This window comes from Psittacula echo (genome assembly GCF_963264785.1).
Source record: "Psittacula echo genome assembly, chromosome: 13".
Classification (NCBI taxonomy): domain Eukaryota; kingdom Metazoa; phylum Chordata; class Aves; order Psittaciformes; family Psittacidae; genus Psittacula; species Psittacula echo.
In genome coordinates, this window is record NC_137749.1 from 918,200 (window position 1) to 938,497 (window position 20,298).

The window sequence follows — 20,298 nt, forward strand, 5'->3', positions numbered from 1 at the left end:
TTCTCCGGGTTTACTTGTGGTTTTTAGCTCCCTCCCTTTAGAACAAAGGGGGATTATGAAGCACTGCAACAGGAGCAATCCTCGGCTCATCTCCCTCGGTTGTTTGGGGTGATTGAGACCTACTCGGAGAAGTTGAGAGGGTAATTCGCTTCCTCAGTGCCCAGTCTGCAGGGGAAATGGAAGTCCCTTAAAGTCAATGATTGTTTTTATACTCCTGGCACAGCATCTCTTCCCTCTCCATCCCCGGGCCTCAGCAATAGCCTTTCCTGCCCTGCATCCCCTTCTCGCTATCTTTAACCTCTTTGGTGAGAAAATCTCCACCTCCTGGGACCACCACCTCCATCCCTGAGCCCTTCGGTCACCCCTGCACGACCCAAGGAACAGATGGGAAGAAATAAATGCAAACATCTTCGTGTCTCCAGCTTTGAGCCCGCCAGAAGCTGCTCACTGCGGGAAAGACAAAGCTCTGGCAGGGGGGCATTTGGCACTTTGGATGCTACAGAAATGATGTGCCAATGGATGGTCTGGTCGGTCTATTCATACACCTGCAGAGCCATGTGCTGGGCTCCCCTTCCTTCCAGGTGCTGAGAAATAGCCCTTGGGTTTGCATAAGGCTCAGGCACGACCAAAATGAACCAAGTAATGGCTGCTGAGAGGTGTTCAAGATGCCAAGCACACTGACTGCTGGTGTTGTGACCAAGGGCTTTTCCACCTGCCCAGCTGCAGGCTCCTCCAGAATCAACCCCATCCACACCAACCATGGCATTTCCCTTGCCACGATCACATTGAAACTCCAGATACTTTAATCCGAGAGAAACACATCCCAGCACCTCTCATTAAATCCCAGCCTCCATTTCACTTCGTGTAATGGAATTTTCCCACTTGGGAGGAATAAACTGAAATTCCACACCCCCCCCCAAAATGCATAATGTATGAACTCCAGAACCACAGGAGTTTGTGCTGCACCATCTGTTAAATACCTGCGTAAAATGGATGCTTCAGCCTTATTAAGAAACAATGCTGCACTCGCAGCCATATGGATTTTGATTAACGGAAATGCAGCATTTCAGCAAAGTCCTCGTTCCTGAGGAGGTTTGTGGGCTGGTGCGAGGATGCATTGGCTTTTGAGAGAGTCGTCATGAATGCCATTAGAAATGGGCTCAATTTAAAGGGCGGAATAAAGAATCATGCGGCATTTTAACACAGGCAGAGCCTCGGTGCTGGTGGTGCAGTAAAAGGGCAGCATCCCCAAGGCTTTCTGCTCTCTTCCAAAACAGGAGGCAGCCGGGCAGGGGCTGGGAGGGAGCTGGGGTGGGCCATAAGGCACCACAGGAAGAGAAAGTGATGATGTCCTGCAGGAGCCTGCCTGGCTGCAGGGCCCAAGCTGCTCAGGGAACAAGGCAGTATTCCCACAACAAGATGGGGTGGATACCAAGGGTATGGCCATGCTCCACCAATGCAATCACTGCCTGGTCTCTCAGATCAACCTGTGGAAGGGTCCCTCAGTTCCAGCCCACTGCTGTGAGCTCCATCGCTCACAGCGATGAGTAAGGCACTGCCCTATGGTTGGGAAGGAGCAAAGCAGGGGCTGTGCATTACCTCCAGCCCCAAAGCAAATTCAGGAGGTACTGAGGGGTTAATTGCTAAGTGCAGCACTGCACCATTAGCTCAGTAATGTTCAAGAGTTCTGGCACAGGAGTGCCAGAAATGGCCATTCCCACTGCCCACCCCAGCCATGCCATCGCCTGCCCTGGCTGTCTGGGTCAGTAGCACAGGCATGGGGACGGATGTGAGCACGGGCATGGGCACGGACACTGCATCAGGCCAAGCTCACCTTCCCCTTCTCCCTCAGCACAGGTGGGAACAGCTGCTGCTCACAGATGTTATTTATGCAGAACTATTATCTCAATTACGTACGTGTGTTGTTGGAATTGCTCAGGCTTCCCCATTAGTTTGTTTCCAGGGGAAATGTACAGTACAGATTAATTACTGGGTGGGCTGGGAGGACTGGCACTGTTCACTCAGTCCCAGCATAACGGGATGCACATGCAGGGCCAGCCTGTGGATGGACAGCCACATGCCACCCCTGTCCCATGGTAGGGACCCCATGGGACCCTGAGCTCGTCCCAGGACTGAGGCCATCCCTGGCATGGTGGGCAAAGTGTGGCACACGGCTGTGAACCTGGGCTGTCTGCACTTAAACTACAGCAAATCCATGGCAATCCCTGCTCCTGCCTTACAGCATCCCTATGGCAACGCCTCCTGTACGAGACACCCCTCCTTATTAGATAGAGAGAAAACACATTCAACAGAAGGTAATTAATAGGGATGCGGGGAAAAAAAAGGAGGCAAAAAGATACTTAACCACTGTTGGCTTCATTACAGAGAAGTGCTCCTCACAAGGAGGCCCTCAGCAGTGCAAGAGGCACTTCTCACCATGGCCTGACACAGCACAGGGTCCCCTCACCACCATTAAACCCAGGAGATGCGGGAACGCCTCTCGCAGGGTCCCACTGCGAGGCGATGCCCCAGGGCAGCACCCACCTGCCTGCGCAGCCGCTCCATGTCCTGGGCACTGGCACTGGGCTCTGCAGGTGCTGCCACCAGCAGCTGCACATCAGCGAGCAGAGCCCGTGTCCGGCGCAGGTCCCGCCGCAGCCGCTTCTCCACGTCGAAGTCCCGGTGACCGATCTGGGGAGGGAGAAAGGGTTGTCCTGAGCACTGCTGCCCCATCCCACCCCGCAAAGCCTCCATTGGACCCGTCCACCCCATGCCGAGGTGTTCCCCGCACAATTTGAGAATAGGGAAACACGTTGGTAATGCTGAAGATGATGCAAGAAGATAGCAAATATCTATGTGCAAATATTACCATTTTCCATCTATCAAATCATGGAATCCCAGCCTGGTTTGGGTTGGAAAGGATCTTAAAGCCCATCCAGCTCCAAACCCTGCCACAGGCAGGGACACCTTCCACTAGAGCAGCTTGCTCCAAGCCCCTGTGTCCAACCTGGCCTTGAACACTGCCAGGGATGGGGCAGCCACAGCTTCTCTGGGCACCCTGTGCCAGCACCTCAGCACCCTCACAAGGAGGAACTTCTGCCTAAGAGCTCATCTCGATCCCCCTCTCTTCCATCTTATTAATTTAATTCTTAAAATCCTAGTTAATTTTTAATTAATATTATTTATTTTATTTAATTTCATTATTAATTTCATTATTAAAATGATTTAAGAGTTGGTGAAAGGGAGAAAATACACTTTGTAAACACCGAAATTAAAAGATTCCACCAAAACACCACATTTTTCCCTACCAAAAAGCTGTTCCTCTGAAAGCATTTGCCCTCCACTGGTGTCCGTCAGCCACGTGCCAGCCCTGTGGCCACCCATAGGACCGATGCACAGCCTGGCCATGAGATCAGGGGGACAGGTGGGCACTGCGGGTCCCCAGATCTGAAGCACCTTGTCCTCTTGCCACTGAGCATGTCATCCCCCATGATGCAAGGAGTAGGGCCAGAGAGGGGCAGTGTCCAGTGCCTGCATTGAGAGCTGGCACGGAAAAGTCATGGTGTGAAAGCAAAACCAGCCAGAAAAACCCCTCTGCTTCTCTGGGGAAACCAGTGCCCAAGGCAAGAGAAAGCCAGCCCAAAGGGGGAAGGGAAGAAAACACCAAATGCCAGCAAGGAAAGCTCCAATAGGAGTTATTTACACGCCTCTACTGCAAAGCTTCTGGAGTCCCCCGGCAGCTGCGGAGGGATGTATCTGATGCTGCTGCTGTTGCTGCAGCACCACTGCTGGGTGATCTGGATGCTCATCCCGGGCATGTGGTGTCCCCGCATTACTCTGAAGCCTTTTAAAGAAGGGAAGTGGGAAGCACCTTGGAAAAAAAACCCTTTCCACTCCCCACTGAAGCTGAGAGCAACCATGGTTACGAGTATGAGAGAATTAGAGACAGCAAATAAAGAGGGACGTGGTTTCAGTGCTGGATTTCAGCCCAACTGAGGTACGAGAGCATCTCCACCGAGCCTGTTTTCCACATCTCTTCTTGTTTCAAAGCTCTTCTCCTGTTTTCTGTTCAGTGGCTAAAATTCATTGTGCGGCTCTGACCCCATAACCCGGTTCAGAGCCGGCTGCATGTGATGGAACCAGAAACCAACCCAGCTCCATTTCCTCAATTAGTTTGCTGAGTTTCTTTCCTCTGTTTTAATAAACTGCTCTGAAGCACAGCATCCTCTGTAAATCACAGAGCATTCATAGCAACCCTGCAGCACAGCAGGCTGCTGCTATCCCTGCCATCCCTATGGATGGGCTCTTGGATGCCGCTCAGCATCATTTTCCTGTAGCTCAGGGTCTACCCTGATGGATTTTGTGTCATCAATGGCAGCTGCCACCACCTCCCACCATTGCAGCCTGGTGCTTTTTAGGTTAAAAAGCTGGGATTTCATTCAATAGCTGCTCACAAGCACTGTGGCAATTCCCTAGCTGCACTGTTCCATCCCTTTCTCCCCTACCACGTCCACTGCCCTCAGTGGGGCCAGTCCTGTTCAGGAGAAGGTGCCCTTCCTCAAGAGCCCTCTCGTCATCCATCTTAGTTCTCCTCCACTGAGCAGGAGGGACGTGCTGGACTGAGAGGCACTTGTAATCATATCCTGCTTTTATAACAGCAAGATTTATACTGACAGTTCCCAAAACACTTTATAAGCCAGGAGCAGGGGCGATGTTATGGATAAACCTCATCGGATCATTTTGTGTCTATGTGAAATATGCCCAGCATTCCAGTGCTCCCGGAGCCATCCCGTGTGATGAACACATGCAACTGCCAGGGTTGGTGAGCTGGTGAAACCCAGCTTGTGCCAATGGCTGGAGGACACGGTGCCTAATGACCGGATAACCAGCTCCTCCTCTCCTGCGTGCAGGGGGGGGCTGCAGTGTGATGGAGGCATCAGCACCCGGGAGCCCTGGGGTGCAGCAGCACTGAGATGGACTCTGAACACACTGCTCTGTTGCCACCCTCAGCCCCAGCAGCCCCTTGACCCCAGGGAAGGGCCAGGCGGGACCTTGCTTGGTTTCCAGAGCTCCTTCAACAGGAGCTGTGCATGAGGCAGCCCCTGAGCCTGGCTGCTGGGTGATGCTAAGTGATGCCCAAGCCAATAAATGCTGCTCAATGAGGCTGCTTTCAGCCCCTCGCCTTCTAATTTAACAGGGAGCAGCTGTGTGTGTTTTTCCCATTACATGCACTTCAATCACTGCCACAGACACATTAGAGAGTGAAAAAGGATTTGTTCAACAAATGTGTCTGGGGTAGAACTCCTCTGCAAGGAGTGGAATCGGATGAACTGCCTTTCTGGGCAGCTGGAGCTGCTCCGGCAGTTTGGCTCTCATGAAAATACCAGCAAAAAGCAGATGACTCCCCCAGCTTAGAGAACCCTCAATTCCCCTCCATGGGGCTGGCTGGGTCCTGCACGATGCCTGCAGCCCCAGAGCCCTCCCAGCACCCAGTGCCTGCTGCAGCACGTGCCACTGCTCGGATGGGCAGCGTTTGGAAGGGCATCGCTGCCAGCTGTGCGTGAAGAACCAAGCTGCTGCCCATGCACACACACACACTCGCATTCACAACCCTTTTGTTATGTGTTTTGAGCCACGGCATGGGTTTAGCAGCCAGGAGGTAGCAGCCAGGAGGTAGCAGAGTGAACTTCTCCTCACCAGCAGCCCCTGGGGTGGGCTCTGTGCTCTTACCTGCTCACACAAGGTGCTGATGAGCCCTTCCAGGTCCTGCTTCTCATGCAGCACCATCTGCTTCTCCTCGTGCTCCTGCTCCAGCTGCATCTCCAGCTGCCGGAGCTGTGCATGGGAGACAACCACAGCCGTGCTCAGAGCCCAGCATCCCCTGCCAAGGCTCCATTTGGCACAGCCACAGCAGCCCCAGGATGGGGCACACTGAGACCTCCCATCACTGCAGCCAGCGCTGGGGACCAGGGATGGGCCACATCCCCTGGAGCATCTGCTACCCAAAGGCAGTGAAATGGCCGGGGGAGCAAGGGGAAGCAGTCCAGGAACCTATAGGATTTCTGGGGACGTGCTGGGCTTTTTAAGCCAACCCACACCCAGAGGTCCCCAAGGAGTGCCCCTGCAGCTCTGGAGCAGTAACACAGGGCCTTCAGCCACCTAAAAGAGCAGTTGGCTCCAATCCCTGCCACTGCTCAGAAACAGGGCTCAGAAAGCAAACAGGAGCAGGCTGCTAAGGATCAATTGCTCTCTGGTGTGTCTCTGCCATTTACTCATTTGGAAAATAATAGTCAGGCCACGCAGGGTGAGGGAGAGAAGGGACGAATGGCTCTGCTGGCTGAGAGAGCCGCAAGGCACAGCATCTCTAGTGATGCTGGCACTCTGCACAGGGCAATTACACAGGCAGAGAGGTGCAGAAGGACAGGGAGGACCCGGGGAGGATCCCTCAGCAATGCATCCTCACAACCAGCCCAGAGCTTCCAGCATCCAGCGGAAGGGGAGCACAGGGGGAAGTGGTGCCTGCACAATGGCAGCCCCCATAGCACACAGGACTTTCTGGCTTTGGGCATGACTGTGTGCTGACAGGAGCAGGAGGAGCACAGATTGCCTCATTTGCCTTTCCACTTGTCCTGCCTTCCTAAAATAGCACATGCAAAGCCCCACTGAGCTCTTCATTGAGCCTCAGCAATGCTAATTCACTGTGGACAGCCAGGTATGCCCCAGGCCTAATGCGAATTGGCTGCTACCACACACCCTACATCAAACACCCCGGGGGTTTTGAGTTCCTGTTCACAAGCCACCGACCCTTTGGCCTTGTTGAAGTGGTATTTTCTGTCCATTAGCCCTGTCTGGCTGGACCTGTGCCTTCAGCATGATGCTGGTGCTACCAGTAGCAGCATCCCATGTGCTGCATCACACATGGCTCTTGTGCACCATCCCTGCAGCCCCTCCAGCACACAGGGACCCACATCTGACCCAGACCCTGATTCTGCACCCTTGGACTGAGGCTGGGGCTCATGCTGGGGTGCTGGTGGGGAAGGAGCCAGGAGGAAGGACCCCTGTGCACCCAGCATCATCCCCACCCCATCGCCGACCTACCCTTCTCTGGCAGGACTGCCGCACATCCTCCAGCTCCTCGTCCTTGTCCTCCAGCTCCTTCTGATGGATCTGCTTCATCCTCTCTATCTCCAGCTCCAGGCGCTGGTGTTGCTGTAGGACCCACAGGGGATTGCCCGGCGGTTGCAGACAGCCCCGGAGGGATGGGGATGCTGCAGGTTTAACACACGAGCAGGGATGAACATCCCCAGCCACGGTACCTGCTCCAGGTGATCGACAGCGGCCGTTTGCTGCTCCAGCTCCTTCCTCTGCTCGGCAGCGCTGGCCTCCATGTCCCAGAGCTGCTTCCGAAGGGCGGGCACTGCCCTGGCATCCATGGTGCTGGGGGTGCTGAGCTCCTCCACCCGGCCGGCCAGCACCGACACCTTCTGCGTCAGGCCAGACACCTCTGCCTCCTTCTGCTGCTCGAGGGGGCAGAGCAGGGGGTCAGGGCCTTTGCACTTGCGTCCTGCTCCTAACACCCAGACCATTCCCAACTGCATCCTCAGGAACACCCTCAGACTCTCCCTGCACCAGCAGCCCCATCACAAGCCCTGGGGTGGCTGCAGCAGCATTGCAGCTCCCCCAGCCCCAGCACACCATGTCCCTGTGGTCTCTTTCAGGTGAGGCTGTGGGTAGAGGCATGGAGAAGAGCACAAGTGGCTTCAGTGGAAACGAGGGGTTGGTAATTAGCTCAGCATGGATGGCTATCACTCATGTACAATGACAGCCTTTCTTCTGGCAGAGGATGGTGGCATTTAAGTACATTAGGCACATCCTAGAACTGCACTGAAAGAAACTGGAATCCAGTTGCTGGGCTTGTGCCTGATTGCCTCAGCTATAGTTGCAAAGATAACGGCTTAGCTCTGAGAGCTCTTCCCAAAACTGGATAGAATGCCGCAAAGTGGGATATTCCCCTCTTACCTCCAAGCGCTGCTGGAGTCTGCCCATCTCCCAGCGGATGCTGGTGTTCTCCTGCGACACTTTCTCACGGAGGCTCTTCTCAAAGGCAGACTCCCCCAGGGCCTGGGCTAACTGCAGGTCGAACCTGGATGGGGAAACACAGGTCACCTCAGCACCTCTGTATCTCTGGGTCAGAGCGACCCCCAGCCCACAGCCAGCATCTCAGCACAGGACAGCAGGGAACATGAGAAGCAAAGGGTAAATTAAACGAAATGGTAAAGCAGGTGGTGTTTTCCCATGTTTTCTGTGCCTGCCTGGTATCCCATTTCTGGGCAGAAAACCCGCTTCCTTCGAACAGCAGCACTGAAACACTGGGGATGATTTCTTATGCTCTCTGTTGCACACCATGTTTGCCAGCAGTGCTCCCAGCACTTGCACGTGCACACCAAGGGCACACGGAAGCCGGGGATACCCCAGCACGAGGATGCCCCAAGCCCCAGCATCCGTCCCTGCGATGCCTCCCCAGAGCATCACACTGAGAGCGATTTCCGTTATGGAAGGAGGTTACAGACACACAGCAACGGGACACAAAAACCACCTCGCGCTCCGTGCACCCTCCACCGGCCAAAGCAGAAACAGCCCCAGTCCTGCTTCCGCCGCCTCCCCAAGCATCCCCCCTTCCTCCCCCCCAGCCTTACTTCTTCTGCCTCTTCTCCAGCTCGTGGCTGCGGCTCTGCTGGCTCTCGGCGAGCACCCGCGCATCCTCCAGCTCACAGGCGAGGCGCCGGCACCGCCGCCGCAGCTGCTGAGATGCCTTCTTGGCCTCCTCGCAGGCTGCCTGCGCCGCGCCGAGCTGCGGGTGAGACCCCACAGCATGGACCCCCCGGCGCCAGGGATGGGTCACCCCAGAGCCGTTAAACAAGGACAATCAGAGGTGCCCTGACCCCCCCTGCGCCTGCACCATCCCAGCCCTGCTCCGCAAAAAGCAGCGCTGCATCCCTCAAGGGATCACATCGTGTTTGGGATATGGATACACACAGAGCTCTCGCCGGCCAGAGAATGGGGCCATTTAGGAATGACTTTAAACAAGCAAAATCTTGCATTAATGAAGCCTGTAATTCCAAATCAACTATCGGGAAGCAAATGGGCTGTTTTGCTTTACCCAAGCTCCAACAACCGGGCTGCTTTTCTTATTACTTCTTAATGTACCATGAATAATACCAATTTATTTGTTTTATCCTCATGGGAAGTGACCTGACTCCCAGTGCCTGCTCAGGGAAGCACAGTGGCTCTTTCGCTCCTAATGGCAGAGCTCGGGAACTGCCAGCTCTATGCATGAGAGATGATGTGAGCATGGTACCCAAAACACAGCTCAGCACCAAGACCCATCACTGAGCCCCTCCCCACCCTGTGCTCATGCTCACACTTGACCATGGTTGAATTTTGCCACGTTCTGGTGCAAAACTGGTTTTATAGGCTTGGAGGAATTTGGGGATATTTACTCTCAAACCAGTGGCCAGCGAAAGCAGCAGCAGCACCAAGCGGCTGCGTTTCTGAGCCTCAGCCTGCCCAGGGAGCAGGGAGAGGACCCCCAGCTCCACCAGCATCGCTGCGCCATGGCCAGCAGCACTTGCCTTCTGCTCCAGCCCGGTCCTGGTGCCCCGCTCGGACTCGAGGCGCTGCTCCAGCTGCACCAGCCGCTTCCGCAGGAAGGAGATCTCCGTCTGCGCGCACTCGAAGCGCACTTGCCACTCGTCCTCTGCCAACAGAGACAGACACAAGGGGTCAGGGGATGCTCAGGCCCGACCAGCCATGCCAGGGCAGGATGGGTGAATATACAACAGCACCATGGCTCCTAAATGGCACAAATGTCAGCATCAAGCTCGTGGGGGTGCAGCTCTGCTCCAGCTCACACAGCACAGGTACCCCCACCTTCAGTAAAGCACGCATGCTCATCCCATCCCATCCCCTCCCATCCCATCCCATCGGATCCCATCCTCCTCATCACTCCACAACATGCTTCAACCACACTTGGAGCTACGAGGCGTGCCAGGTAGTGCCAGTCAGTGCCGGCAGTGCCCTTAGGCAGAATCCCTGCCTGCGTCCCAGCTCCATGCAACAGCGGAGCCGTGCATGCTCCTGCTCTTGCCAGCTCCTTTCTGGGCAAGCAATGCAGAATGACAGGGTGCCAAAACCACACTGTGAAAGCAGCACTGCTTGAGGGAGCAAACCAAAAGGCATTGCTGCCCTACAGAAACAGGTCAGGCTGGATGCCCAGAGCATGCATCACCCTGAAGGGACACCCCTACCTCCTCCAGAGCCACTTATCTTCATCTCACGCAACTGAACCAGCTGCTGGGCCTCCTCCAGCTGCTTTTCCACTGACTCCAGTTTCTTCTGCACTTGGTCATGTTTGCTCTGGGGGAAGTGGGGAAGGAGGGAGCAGCTTTACCTGGCTCCAAGGCACTCAGGTCTGAAAGCAGCGTCATCACTGGCATGGCCCAACACCTCGGGGCTCTCCTACCTGCAGCTCCTGCAGCTCACGGGCTCCCCGCAGCCTCTCTGCCCGCTCCCCATCCAGGACCTGGCAGGCGACATCGCCCTTGTACTGCTCATCCGACAGCTCCATGTTCAGGTCAATGATCTGGGGGGCAAGAGGGAGTCAGTCTGGGTATTGCTGTGCAGGCATCATCCTGAGCGTCCCAGCTGCTCCCACTGCCTGTGCTTAGGGGACGTGGTAAGTGCACATCATCACCAACCAGTGTCAGCAGAACCCCAGGCTCCCATTGACAGCACCCAGCAAAAAGCAACCACTGCAGGAGCCCGTGGCTGCATCCCTGCAGGGGATGTGCAAGACACTTCTGCATGCCACCTCCTCAGGACTAGCATTCATCCCATGGAGCCAAGTCACTTGTGGTGCCTGCACAGGTCAGCGAGCCCGCAGTCCTGAGAGCACCATGGGCTGCATCAGTGTGTAATTTCCCATTCTAATTGCAGCCTTTTGTCAGCAGAAAGGGTGGCACTCACATCGCCACACTCCAGCCTCTTACACTGCGCTGGTGGTGGCACAGGGTGACATCTGCCCTTGCTGGAGGGGACATGAGGCTTTCCCAGGGGACACCCCCGGGAACAGCCCATTCCCAAGGCATCTGGGCTGCTCTCTGGGTGCAACCCCTCACTGCTGAGGCAGGCAGGATCCCACCCAGCATGGACCCAGCAGTGATGCTGGTCCTGAGTGCTGCAGTTGGGCAACGCAGGGCTGTGGCAGAGGTGTTTTGGGGCTCTACAGAGGCAGTTTGGGGGTCCTACAGCAGTGTTTAGGGCTCTACCTTGCTCTCCAGCTTCTCTGCATTCTGCCTGAGCTCGCTGCATTCCTGCTCGGATTTTTCCAGCTTCCTTCTCAGCGCTGCCAGCTCCTCCTAGGGAAGATTGCAAAACAGCACACATGGAGAGCTCCTGCCTCCCCAGCTTATTGATGAAAACCTGGTTTGCTGTTCAAAATAAGCTGGAGAGACACGGCTGCCTTATTAATACAATTCACCAGGCAGCTTTGAAGGCTGCTCACTGCAAATTGCCGGGACTGCAGCTCCTGACATGAATTCCATCGGAGGGAACGTCAGCTCTGCTGTGCACACAGAGCACGCTTTATGAGCAAGCAGCAACCCTCAAAGGCCTGGATGAGCAGCCAAGCGCTGGAATCCTGCTCGAGGAGCCTTCCTGGGGCCCTGGCAGGCTATCACAGCGCGGGTGCAAAGGCACCTTGTTTGCTGTGATTCCTTTCCAGACAGCCCGGCTGTAACAGCAGCGAGAGCTGCTCGGTGCTGCCTCGTCCTGCTTTGATTTCCTGCTCAGCACCGAGCAGAAGAAAAACGTGCGGAGCTCTGATAAAAACAGAGGTTAACGGGTGATGGGGCCTGATGGATCCCGGGCGGGTTTGGAGAGAGAAACAGAGGCTTGGGCAGCTTTTATTTCATCTGAACCAGCCTGAAAACACCTTGTTAAAACCTCACTGAGGCAAAAGGAGGAGCAGGACGCCAGGAAGACAGACTAAGAATTTAGTGCAGGTCTCAGACGGTGCAGACGGTTCCAGTCCTGGGTCAGCAGATGCCCGTTAACCACCTTCATCACCAGTGGCAGCACAGGGGAAAGCCAGCCCAGTGCTGGTGACAGTACAGAGCAGTTCCCTGCCCCAAGGATGTGTTTGGCTGCTCAACATCCATCATCCTACAGACTGACATGGGGCATCCATCCACAAGGGGCTTGGCTTAGCAGACCCAGCACCTCACAGGGGGCATGGGGAGGGCAGTGGGGCAGCCACGGCCCTAGAACAGGGCTTTGGCTATGGAGACATGGTGCATTTGCTGCTGCCCCCCTAAAGGAGAGTTATTTCTCCCTCCACAGCAAAACACATTACTTAGGGCAAAAAATGCAGTGCCAAGAACAGATGACAGCTTCTGCTGGTCAGTAAAACATCTCTGCTCTGACAGGAGTGACTTTTGTCCAACCTACCAGACAGAGCCCCTAAAGCATCACATCCCATCCCATCCATCCCATCCCGTCCATCCCATCCCGTCCATCCCATCCCATCCCTTGCTACACACTTCTTTGGCCCGGAGCTGCTCCTCTGTGAGGTTAACACTGAGCAGGGGCCGCACATGGCTCAGGAGCTGCCACCAGGGCCAGTGCCTGATGGCCTGGAACACCACCAGGTTCTTCTGGATGCAGCGGATGGCCAGGCGCTGGATCTTCAACCTCTTGAACTTCTGGCGGCTGAGGAAGCCCTTGCACGCAGCCTGGAGCAGGATCATCTTCTGGGCTATCAGCTTGTCACGCTGCTTCTCCAGCCGGGAGATGACTCCTGACTTCAGGAATACCTGACAGCAAGGAATGGACATTCAGGATGGGGTGTGAAAGCTGCCCGCAGCCAGCGGGATGTATTTATGGCAAACACCCAGCAGCCTCCCCAGAGACCTGCAGGAGACAGAAGGTCCTTGGACCAGTGCATGAGACCCTGCACCAGCCTTATAGCAGCTCCCAGTGCCTAAAGGGGCTACAAGAAACCTGTAGAGGGGCTTTGAACAAGGGCCTGTAGGGACAGGCCAAGGGGAATGGCTTGAACCTGCCAGAGGGGAGACTGAGCTGAGCTCTCAGGCAGAAGCTCTTCCCTGTGAGGGTGCTGAGGCGCTGGCCCAGGGTGCCCAGAGAAGCTGTGGCTGCCCCATCCCTGGCAGTGTTCAAGGCCAGGTTGGACACAGGGGCTTGGAGCAAGCTGCTCCAGTGGAAGGGGTCCCTGCCTGTGGCAGGGGTTGGAGCTGGAGGAGCTTTAAGGTCCCTTCCAACACAAACCAGTCTGGGATTCTTTGATACAGATTTGCTGATGCCATTGAATCTAGCCCGTATCGATCTCTCAGTGTGAGATCCCTGTCATTGCCTGGGGAAGCTCTCGGCACACGGGACTGATCGCTCCCCACTCCTGTGCCCCATTTGTATGAATACAGCTCTAATAAACACTGAATTACACTTGTGAAGCCAGTGGCACACTTAGAGCTGCATTTGAAAGATGCTAAATTGAATCAAAGAACAATTCCAAGGAAACTCCCTTTCCAGAGATAATGCTATGATTGCTCCAGCACCTGTCTGATTGCCTCATTAATGTCTGTATTAACTTCAGAAGACAGTAACTTTTAGAAGCTAGTGCAAAATCAATGCTCAAAGCAACGGCAGAACTAACTCTCCATAACAAGATGTGACTGGAGCTGCTATTGCGCTATTGATTAAGTACAAGGGTTTCATAGAAGAGGTAATGGTAAACTGCACTGTGCAGGATAAAAGAAAGTTATTTTGTGCCACAGAACCGTGTCGTGAATCCTTTCTTCGCAGGCTCCAGGAGCTGCAGGTAAGCACGCAAGCAAAACTCAGTTTGCTTTGAGATTATTACATTTAAGTCCAAACGTTGCTGCTGCGATGCCTCAGCTGCCCGGCTGTGCAGTGTTAACCCCAGGCCACCAAAACCACGGGTGCCCAATGCTCATTAACTCCCAGGAGATATCAAAGGTAAAGAGGAGCATCAGTGCCACGAGGGCTGGATTTCGATAACAAGGTACACACGTCACCACACTTACAGTCACATTTTGAATGCTTTCAAATGTGAATTAGGGGCCTTCTGCTTTGATGCTTGGTGAAGCTTGGTTTCCCAGCCCACTGGGCACAGCAGAAGAGAGAGTTTCTCTCCACTTTGGGAAGCTTTGGGCAGCTGGAAGTGCCTGGCATGGGACTGGCTCTGCCTGTACACATCGAGAGCAACAGGGAAGCAGAGCCCGGAGCCATTGTACCTGGCTGCGTCCGATGGCAACGCTGCTCTTCTCCAGATCCAGTGCCTGGAAGAGCTCCTGTATGGCCTGTGGAGGAGAAGCACATCATTGAACTGCTCAGAAAACATTTACAGTCTGGTGTGAGCCTGCTGAAATAGGGCAGAGACCCCTGGTCCTTATAGGCACCCAAGTAAGGGTGCATCCAGCCCCAAGTCCTGGTGTGAGAAGGGTAAAGAGCCCCGATGCATGGGTGGCTGTGGCTGGAGGCTACTGAGGGGAAGGTGAGAGTCCATCCAGCCAACAGCTCTGCCTGTGGAGCTGAAAGCAGGATTGAAAGCACCAAGTTCCCCCTGGAGCCAAGCAGTGCAGAGCTGAGCCCCTGCAGGGAGGCAAGCAGGAAAAGAAGCTTGAACTCAATTACTCTGAGCTTTGGCCCAGCACATGAATGTAGCAACCAGGAGCACCACACATTTCCCCAGGGCAGCCAACACTATCTGGGCAAATTGATGATGTGAAAACCCCAGAGCTCCTGAAATTGAAACAAAACCCCTCTGCTAATGCTTCACTCATACAACAGCCTCTGGAGGCCACACACATCTCCTCCATGAAGAATCATTTCACAATGGCCTCTGGAGCACCTTGCGGCAGCAGAACTGCACCCCAGCTGGCAGCCCTGCAAGCCCTGGGGCAAGACTGGGATGGAGCATGCGAGCGCATGGGGGTATGGACCAGCACCATGCATGAAACAGTGTGCCAGAGGTGAGGAAGTGCCTGCTCCTGCTCTGCTGCTGAAACAGTGCAGGACCATCGCATCCCATCCCACCCCCAACAGCAGGGCCAGCATGAGGACAGGGTCAGTCATTGCTGCACCACCACCCTCACTCCACACAAGCATCTCTGGTGCTGCAGTGGCCGAGTTAATGCACTTCCTGGGAAGCAGCCTCCCGCTAAGAGCGCATGGCAGCGAGCTCCAGGGAGGCCGGGATTTTCCAAATCCCCAGCTTACAGCGTGCTGACAAGGCACCCTCTGCCTCCTTACAGCATTTAATAACAATATTGACCTTTCCTGGCTGTCAAACTTGTCTTATTAAATCCCGAGGTCTTAACTGAATTTGCACACCCTGGCTGGCAGTTTGCACAACAGAGCACGTGCCCATGTTTAATTCATCTCCTCACGGCTCTTCCCGGCTCTCAGTGCTTCTCGCAGCCTGTTCCAGGAACACGGGGGGGGTCTCCCAAGTTTCTGCTATACATTTATTATGAAACAAATAAAACTGACAAATCTCCATCTTCATTCCTGAGCTCCCCTCAATTTGAGGCTTTGTGGGATGAGGTGAGGAGCCACCCTGGGGTCCTGCTTTACAAGGGCCTGAAGACAGATGATGCCCCATGCCCAAGAACCTCCATTGTCCTGCTCTGATGAGTCCCTGGGAATGCTGCCTGGCTTGTCCTCAGCCAGCCAGTTTTTGAGGAGCCAGGGCATGAGCTGGGTGCTGCCATGCTGGGACCCCTGCATCCCAGCAACAACAGATGCCTGAGTGAGGCAGGGGCTGGTAAGCAACTCCTGACCCAGGGCAGGGAGATGCTGGCATGACCTCTTTGGAGAGAGGACAGTGGGGCTCACGCAGTGCACAGGCAATGCCAGCACAGGGACTGCCTGCAGGGAGCTGCAGGAGTTGCTCCTCCGTGCAAAGAAAGCCCTTATGGCATTGGGAAAGGCTGGAGGAGCTCCAGCACCAGCACAGCCCAGTGAGGGGCTCCCAGGCCACATTCCCCATGCCACCCAGCACATACCTTGTTCTCATCTGGCACCTCGTAGGCAGAGGTGTGCTTCTTCATGACATCCGGAGCCAAGACCTGGAAGCGCCTTCGGAACTGGGTGAGGAGCAGGCGATCCGCATACCCTGGGGACACACAGACATCACTGGGGGCTGCACCAGCCTCGAGGCACGTGGCTCTCACCAAACACTGGGGAGGGAACAGGCAGTGAGGGGCTGAGGTGAGGGGTACCTCACCCCAGGGGCATGTCCTGTGCACACCAAAAGGCATCGAGGGTGATGGGGACCAGGGAGCTATAGTGAGGGCAGGGTAGAGGGAGCAGGGAAGCAGCAGAGATGCACTTGAGGTGGCCAGACACCACCCTAGAACCTCCTGTCATGCAGTAGATGCCTTGGGCTGCCTGCATGGATCCCTCTCCCCCGGCAGTGACTGTGACCATGGTAGGTGCAGGTCTAGCTTGATGCACGGATGCTCCAAAGGGAACATGCAGGCAAGAAAATGGCTGGGATCCCCTACAGAAAGCAGCGATAAAACCTCGAGGGCTTTCTGAAGTGGGGCTGGAGAGAGGCAGACGATGAGCAAAGCAGGGTGTGGAAGGGCAGCACCAGCACACAGCAGCGGCGGGGGGCCGGGCGTACCGATGCGGTGCAGGCGCAGGGCATCCAGGAGCTGGGTCCCCTCCAGCTGTGTCCGCAGGGTCGGCACATCCAGCTGCGGGGCTGCGTCGGGCGGCGCGGGGGGACGAGGCGCCGGCCCCTCGGGCCCCGCTCCCGGGAGCAGGCAGTGCACGAAGTGCAGTCGGGACCGGCCGAGGAGGCTCGTGAGCGCGTCCTGCCGGGCAAGCAGAGGTCAGCAGGGATGGAGCGGTGGTGGGGACCCCCCGGCGCCCCTTGCACTCATCCTCAGAACCCTCAGAGCCCGGTGCATGTTAGGAACAGCTTCGGTCCGAGATGCTAGCCCAGCATACAGGTCGCAGAGGCTGAGTGAGGCCCTTCCTACTAATGCCCCACGTTCGCAGTTGATGGGCTCATCAACTGAATGTCACAGGGTTGAGGGTTGCTGGGTGAGGGTTTGCCAGAGACACCCAGCACCTCAAAGCAGGCTGGAAGAGGAGTCAGCAGAGACTGTGCTACACTCCTCGAGAGAGTTTAGGCACCTAATTATGGCTGAGGCCAGCAGGAGCTTGGCGCGTGCCCAGCACGGAGGCTGCTCCAGTTGCCCGAGTGCTTAAGAGGATTAAGCGGTGCACAGCAAGGTGCGTGTGTAATCTGCTTCATGATACGTTTGCCTGGGATGCTCCCGCATGCCCAGAGCAGCACGCCGGGCTCAGGGCGCTGTGGAACACAGCCCCACGGTGCTGACCCCGGCGGTCCCCGCGCACTCACCGCCTGCAGCTTGAGCTGGGCACACACCGAGCGCTTCCTCACGGCCGCGAAGCTGCTGGCGAAGCTCTTCCTGACGCAGGCGCTGCGGTGCAAGGCTGCCTGCGAGCATCCCTCCAGCCCCGCCACGGCGCGGCAGCCCAGCGGCATCCGCACCCGCGGCTCCACCAGCTCCCGCACGGCCTCGCTGCGAGCAATGAGCAGCGTGGTCAGTGCTGGGGTCCTCTGCTTCAAAGCCCCTTCCATGGGGATGCAGCCCCCAGCATCCCAACTTCAGCATCGGTGCTGCCACAGGGCACCCAGCCAAGGAGCGGAGCAGGGTGCCAGGACACCTCCCACCCCTCTGCTCCTCTCTGGTTTGGGCACCGAGCTGCTCACTTCTGTTGAAACTTCCCTGAATTGAAGCCTGAACTAAAAGGAGCTGGGAATGTTTAAGCACAAAGTCAAAGTCCTGTCATGAGCAGCTCGGTTACATTTCAACTCCAATTTAGTGGACAAGGTTCCTTGAGGAGGTGGGGAAAACCTGCCCCATTGCTACACGGGGACCTGACCTCAGGCAGTGATGCTTCACGACTGAATGCCCACCCTGTGGCACTGTGGAACCAAGGACATCATGGGATCTCCCTGGTGCCCCTCATTCCCCACGCCTGCAGGAGGAGATCCCCACTGAAAGGCCAATGTCAGGGATGTGCTGACTGGAAGAAGCCAGACAGCTCTGATGGGAAGCTGTTCACTGCGGTACTATTCCCCAGCTCGTCCAGCAGTGTCTGCTGTGATCACAATGTGTACATCCTGCTGTCAGTGAGCCCCAGGGCTTGATGGCTGTGAGTCAAATCACTTGACATCTGCTCCCCACACCTCAGCTAAGCTCTCAGGATTCCCACAAAGCTGGGCTGAAGCTGTGGGGGTTTCTGGCTTTCTTGCACTGGTGTCAGCATGTGCCTGAGGCTGCCTGGCAGTCAGGATCCCATCAGCTCCGTGCCCATCTAAAGCCAGATCAGCTCCATCACTGCACTGTACATTGGACAGGAGGTGTGGGGACAGCCAGCACCGAGGCTGCAGGTCCCCTCCTCTCTGCTGAGATGCCCCACACAACCCTCTGCCTTCCCCACCACAGGCGGCCTCCCAGAGCTCAGGCAGGTTTGCAATCTCAGCTCTCACTGGCATCATCCCCAACCCACTCCGCTGCCATGGGATCCCAATCCCACTCCCACAGGGATGACAGCACCGCGGCACCTCGCTCGTACTTACACCGTGGACTGCTGCAGCACCTGGAGGGCGTTCTGCGCCGAGAGGTTGAACTTGGCTTTGCTGACCCAGCCCGTCAGGTCATAGCGCACGGGGTCTGTGCCCAGCCTGTGGTTGATCTCAAAGTGCAGCCCCTGCTCGCACCTCCGCATGTGGCTGTCCCCTGCAGCAGCAACCCCAGGAGAAAAGCTGTTTAACTGGCTACATGGTCTCTTCAGCTCCCACAGCTACACAGTGATGCCAAAGGACGGGCAGCAGAGCTGGTCCCAGCTTACCCTCCTGGTCGGGTCCCTCTGCGGTGAAGTAGGAGCACAGGCGGTCGAAGGCGGCTCCATCCCCAGAACCAGGGGTCAGTGCCTCCTCATCCAGGATCCACAGCAGTCCCCTGCGGTCGGATCCTGGGCTGCCCGGCAGCACCTGTGGCTGCAGAGGGATTGGGCTTGGGAATGTGGCAGCCGTGCCAGCCTGCTCCCCCCTCCGCTGACATCCTGCTCCCCATCACCTCTGTCCTGTGTCCCCTGCCCAAGACCAGCCAGAACAGGGTTGGGAAACCCTCCTGGCCCCATCCAGCTCTGGACACCTTCACCCTTGAGACCTCCGCAGCCACACAGTATCCCAAAGGGACCAGTCATCCCACTCTGCAGCCGGGCTGGGAGATGGGCTGAGGGTGCAGGGCTTGGACAGGATGGGTGCTTGTATTTTAGGGTGATGCTGCAGCCTCCACTGCAACCCCACAGGCTGCTCTGTGCCAAACACACCATGAGGCCCTGCTCTGCCTCTGAATCCCTCCCTCCTCTGAGCAGGAGATTGCTCCAAGTGTGACTGGAGCAACCAGCTCCCATGGGACCAGGTTACCTGTGAGGAGCTCAGGTCGAGGATGGACAGCGTGTCCAGAGGAGAGCGCTCTGGAAGATCAAAAGACACCTCAACATTTTCCTGGAAAACATTATGTAAAAGCCTACTTCAGTCACACTCTGGCATCGGAAAGCCAAGAGGAGATAGGTCTGCATGGAGGGGGAGGAAGGTGGCATGGATGCTGCTCTCACTCAACCCTGTGGGGTTCCCTTCCTCAACCAAGGGCTGCAGTGGGTGACCCCACTGCAGGGTCTCCCACCACCCGCACCCCATCCTGGCACCCCCACATGTGCCCTGGAGCAGGGGGAGCCCCTGGGATGGGCAGGGGGAGCCCTTGCTCCTGTGTGAACCAGAGACGCTCCGCAAGAGCCGGAGCTTCGGTGTCTCTCCATGGTAACACGGTGAGGTTCAGGTTTGCAGCCTTAGCGTGAGAGTGGAGAAAGCAGCGGTGGAGCTGCAGTTTCTGCCTACCAGGGCACGTGCCAGCATCACCCCATGTGTGAGCCAGCTCTGTGTGACCCAGCTTGGGGAGGAAACAGGTCACTGGGGCTCCGGCTCACAGTGGCAGTCCCATGGCTCAAAGGGAATGTGCTTGCACCAGGTCAGGGAGCATCAAAGTGGAGCCTGCTGAGCCCTCAGCCATTTCAAGCTCAGCCAGTACCTGTATATTCATCACTAGCGAAGAGCACACAGATACTTACTTGGTGCAAGTGCTGTGTGAATAT

The 20,298-nt window shown here is 56.2% G+C and overlaps 1 protein-coding gene across 1 annotated transcript in view; it reads right to left on the bottom strand.

The window, feature by feature from the left end:
- The window catches only part of MYO18B (myosin XVIIIB), a gene marked incomplete at both ends in the record, with an annotated part of 58,390 nt that overhangs the window by 20,762 nt on the left and 17,330 nt on the right, over positions 1–20,298 (bottom strand). The window contains 18 exons of the mRNA XM_080628802.1: positions 2,545–2,691; positions 5,731–5,835; positions 7,099–7,209; positions 7,317–7,517; positions 8,020–8,143; positions 8,697–8,851; positions 9,633–9,757; positions 10,308–10,416; positions 10,523–10,642; positions 11,328–11,417; positions 12,600–12,872; positions 14,331–14,396; positions 16,104–16,213; positions 16,727–16,919; positions 17,474–17,657; positions 18,722–18,881; positions 18,994–19,141; positions 19,574–19,654. Of these exons, the coding sequence (XP_080484928.1) occupies positions 2,545–2,691; positions 5,731–5,835; positions 7,099–7,209; positions 7,317–7,517; positions 8,020–8,143; positions 8,697–8,851; positions 9,633–9,757; positions 10,308–10,416; positions 10,523–10,642; positions 11,328–11,417; positions 12,600–12,872; positions 14,331–14,396; positions 16,104–16,213; positions 16,727–16,919; positions 17,474–17,657; positions 18,722–18,881; positions 18,994–19,141; positions 19,574–19,654 (2,502 nt within the window). The remainder of the gene's footprint in view (positions 1–2,544; positions 2,692–5,730; positions 5,836–7,098; positions 7,210–7,316; positions 7,518–8,019; positions 8,144–8,696; positions 8,852–9,632; positions 9,758–10,307; positions 10,417–10,522; positions 10,643–11,327; positions 11,418–12,599; positions 12,873–14,330; positions 14,397–16,103; positions 16,214–16,726; positions 16,920–17,473; positions 17,658–18,721; positions 18,882–18,993; positions 19,142–19,573; positions 19,655–20,298) is intronic.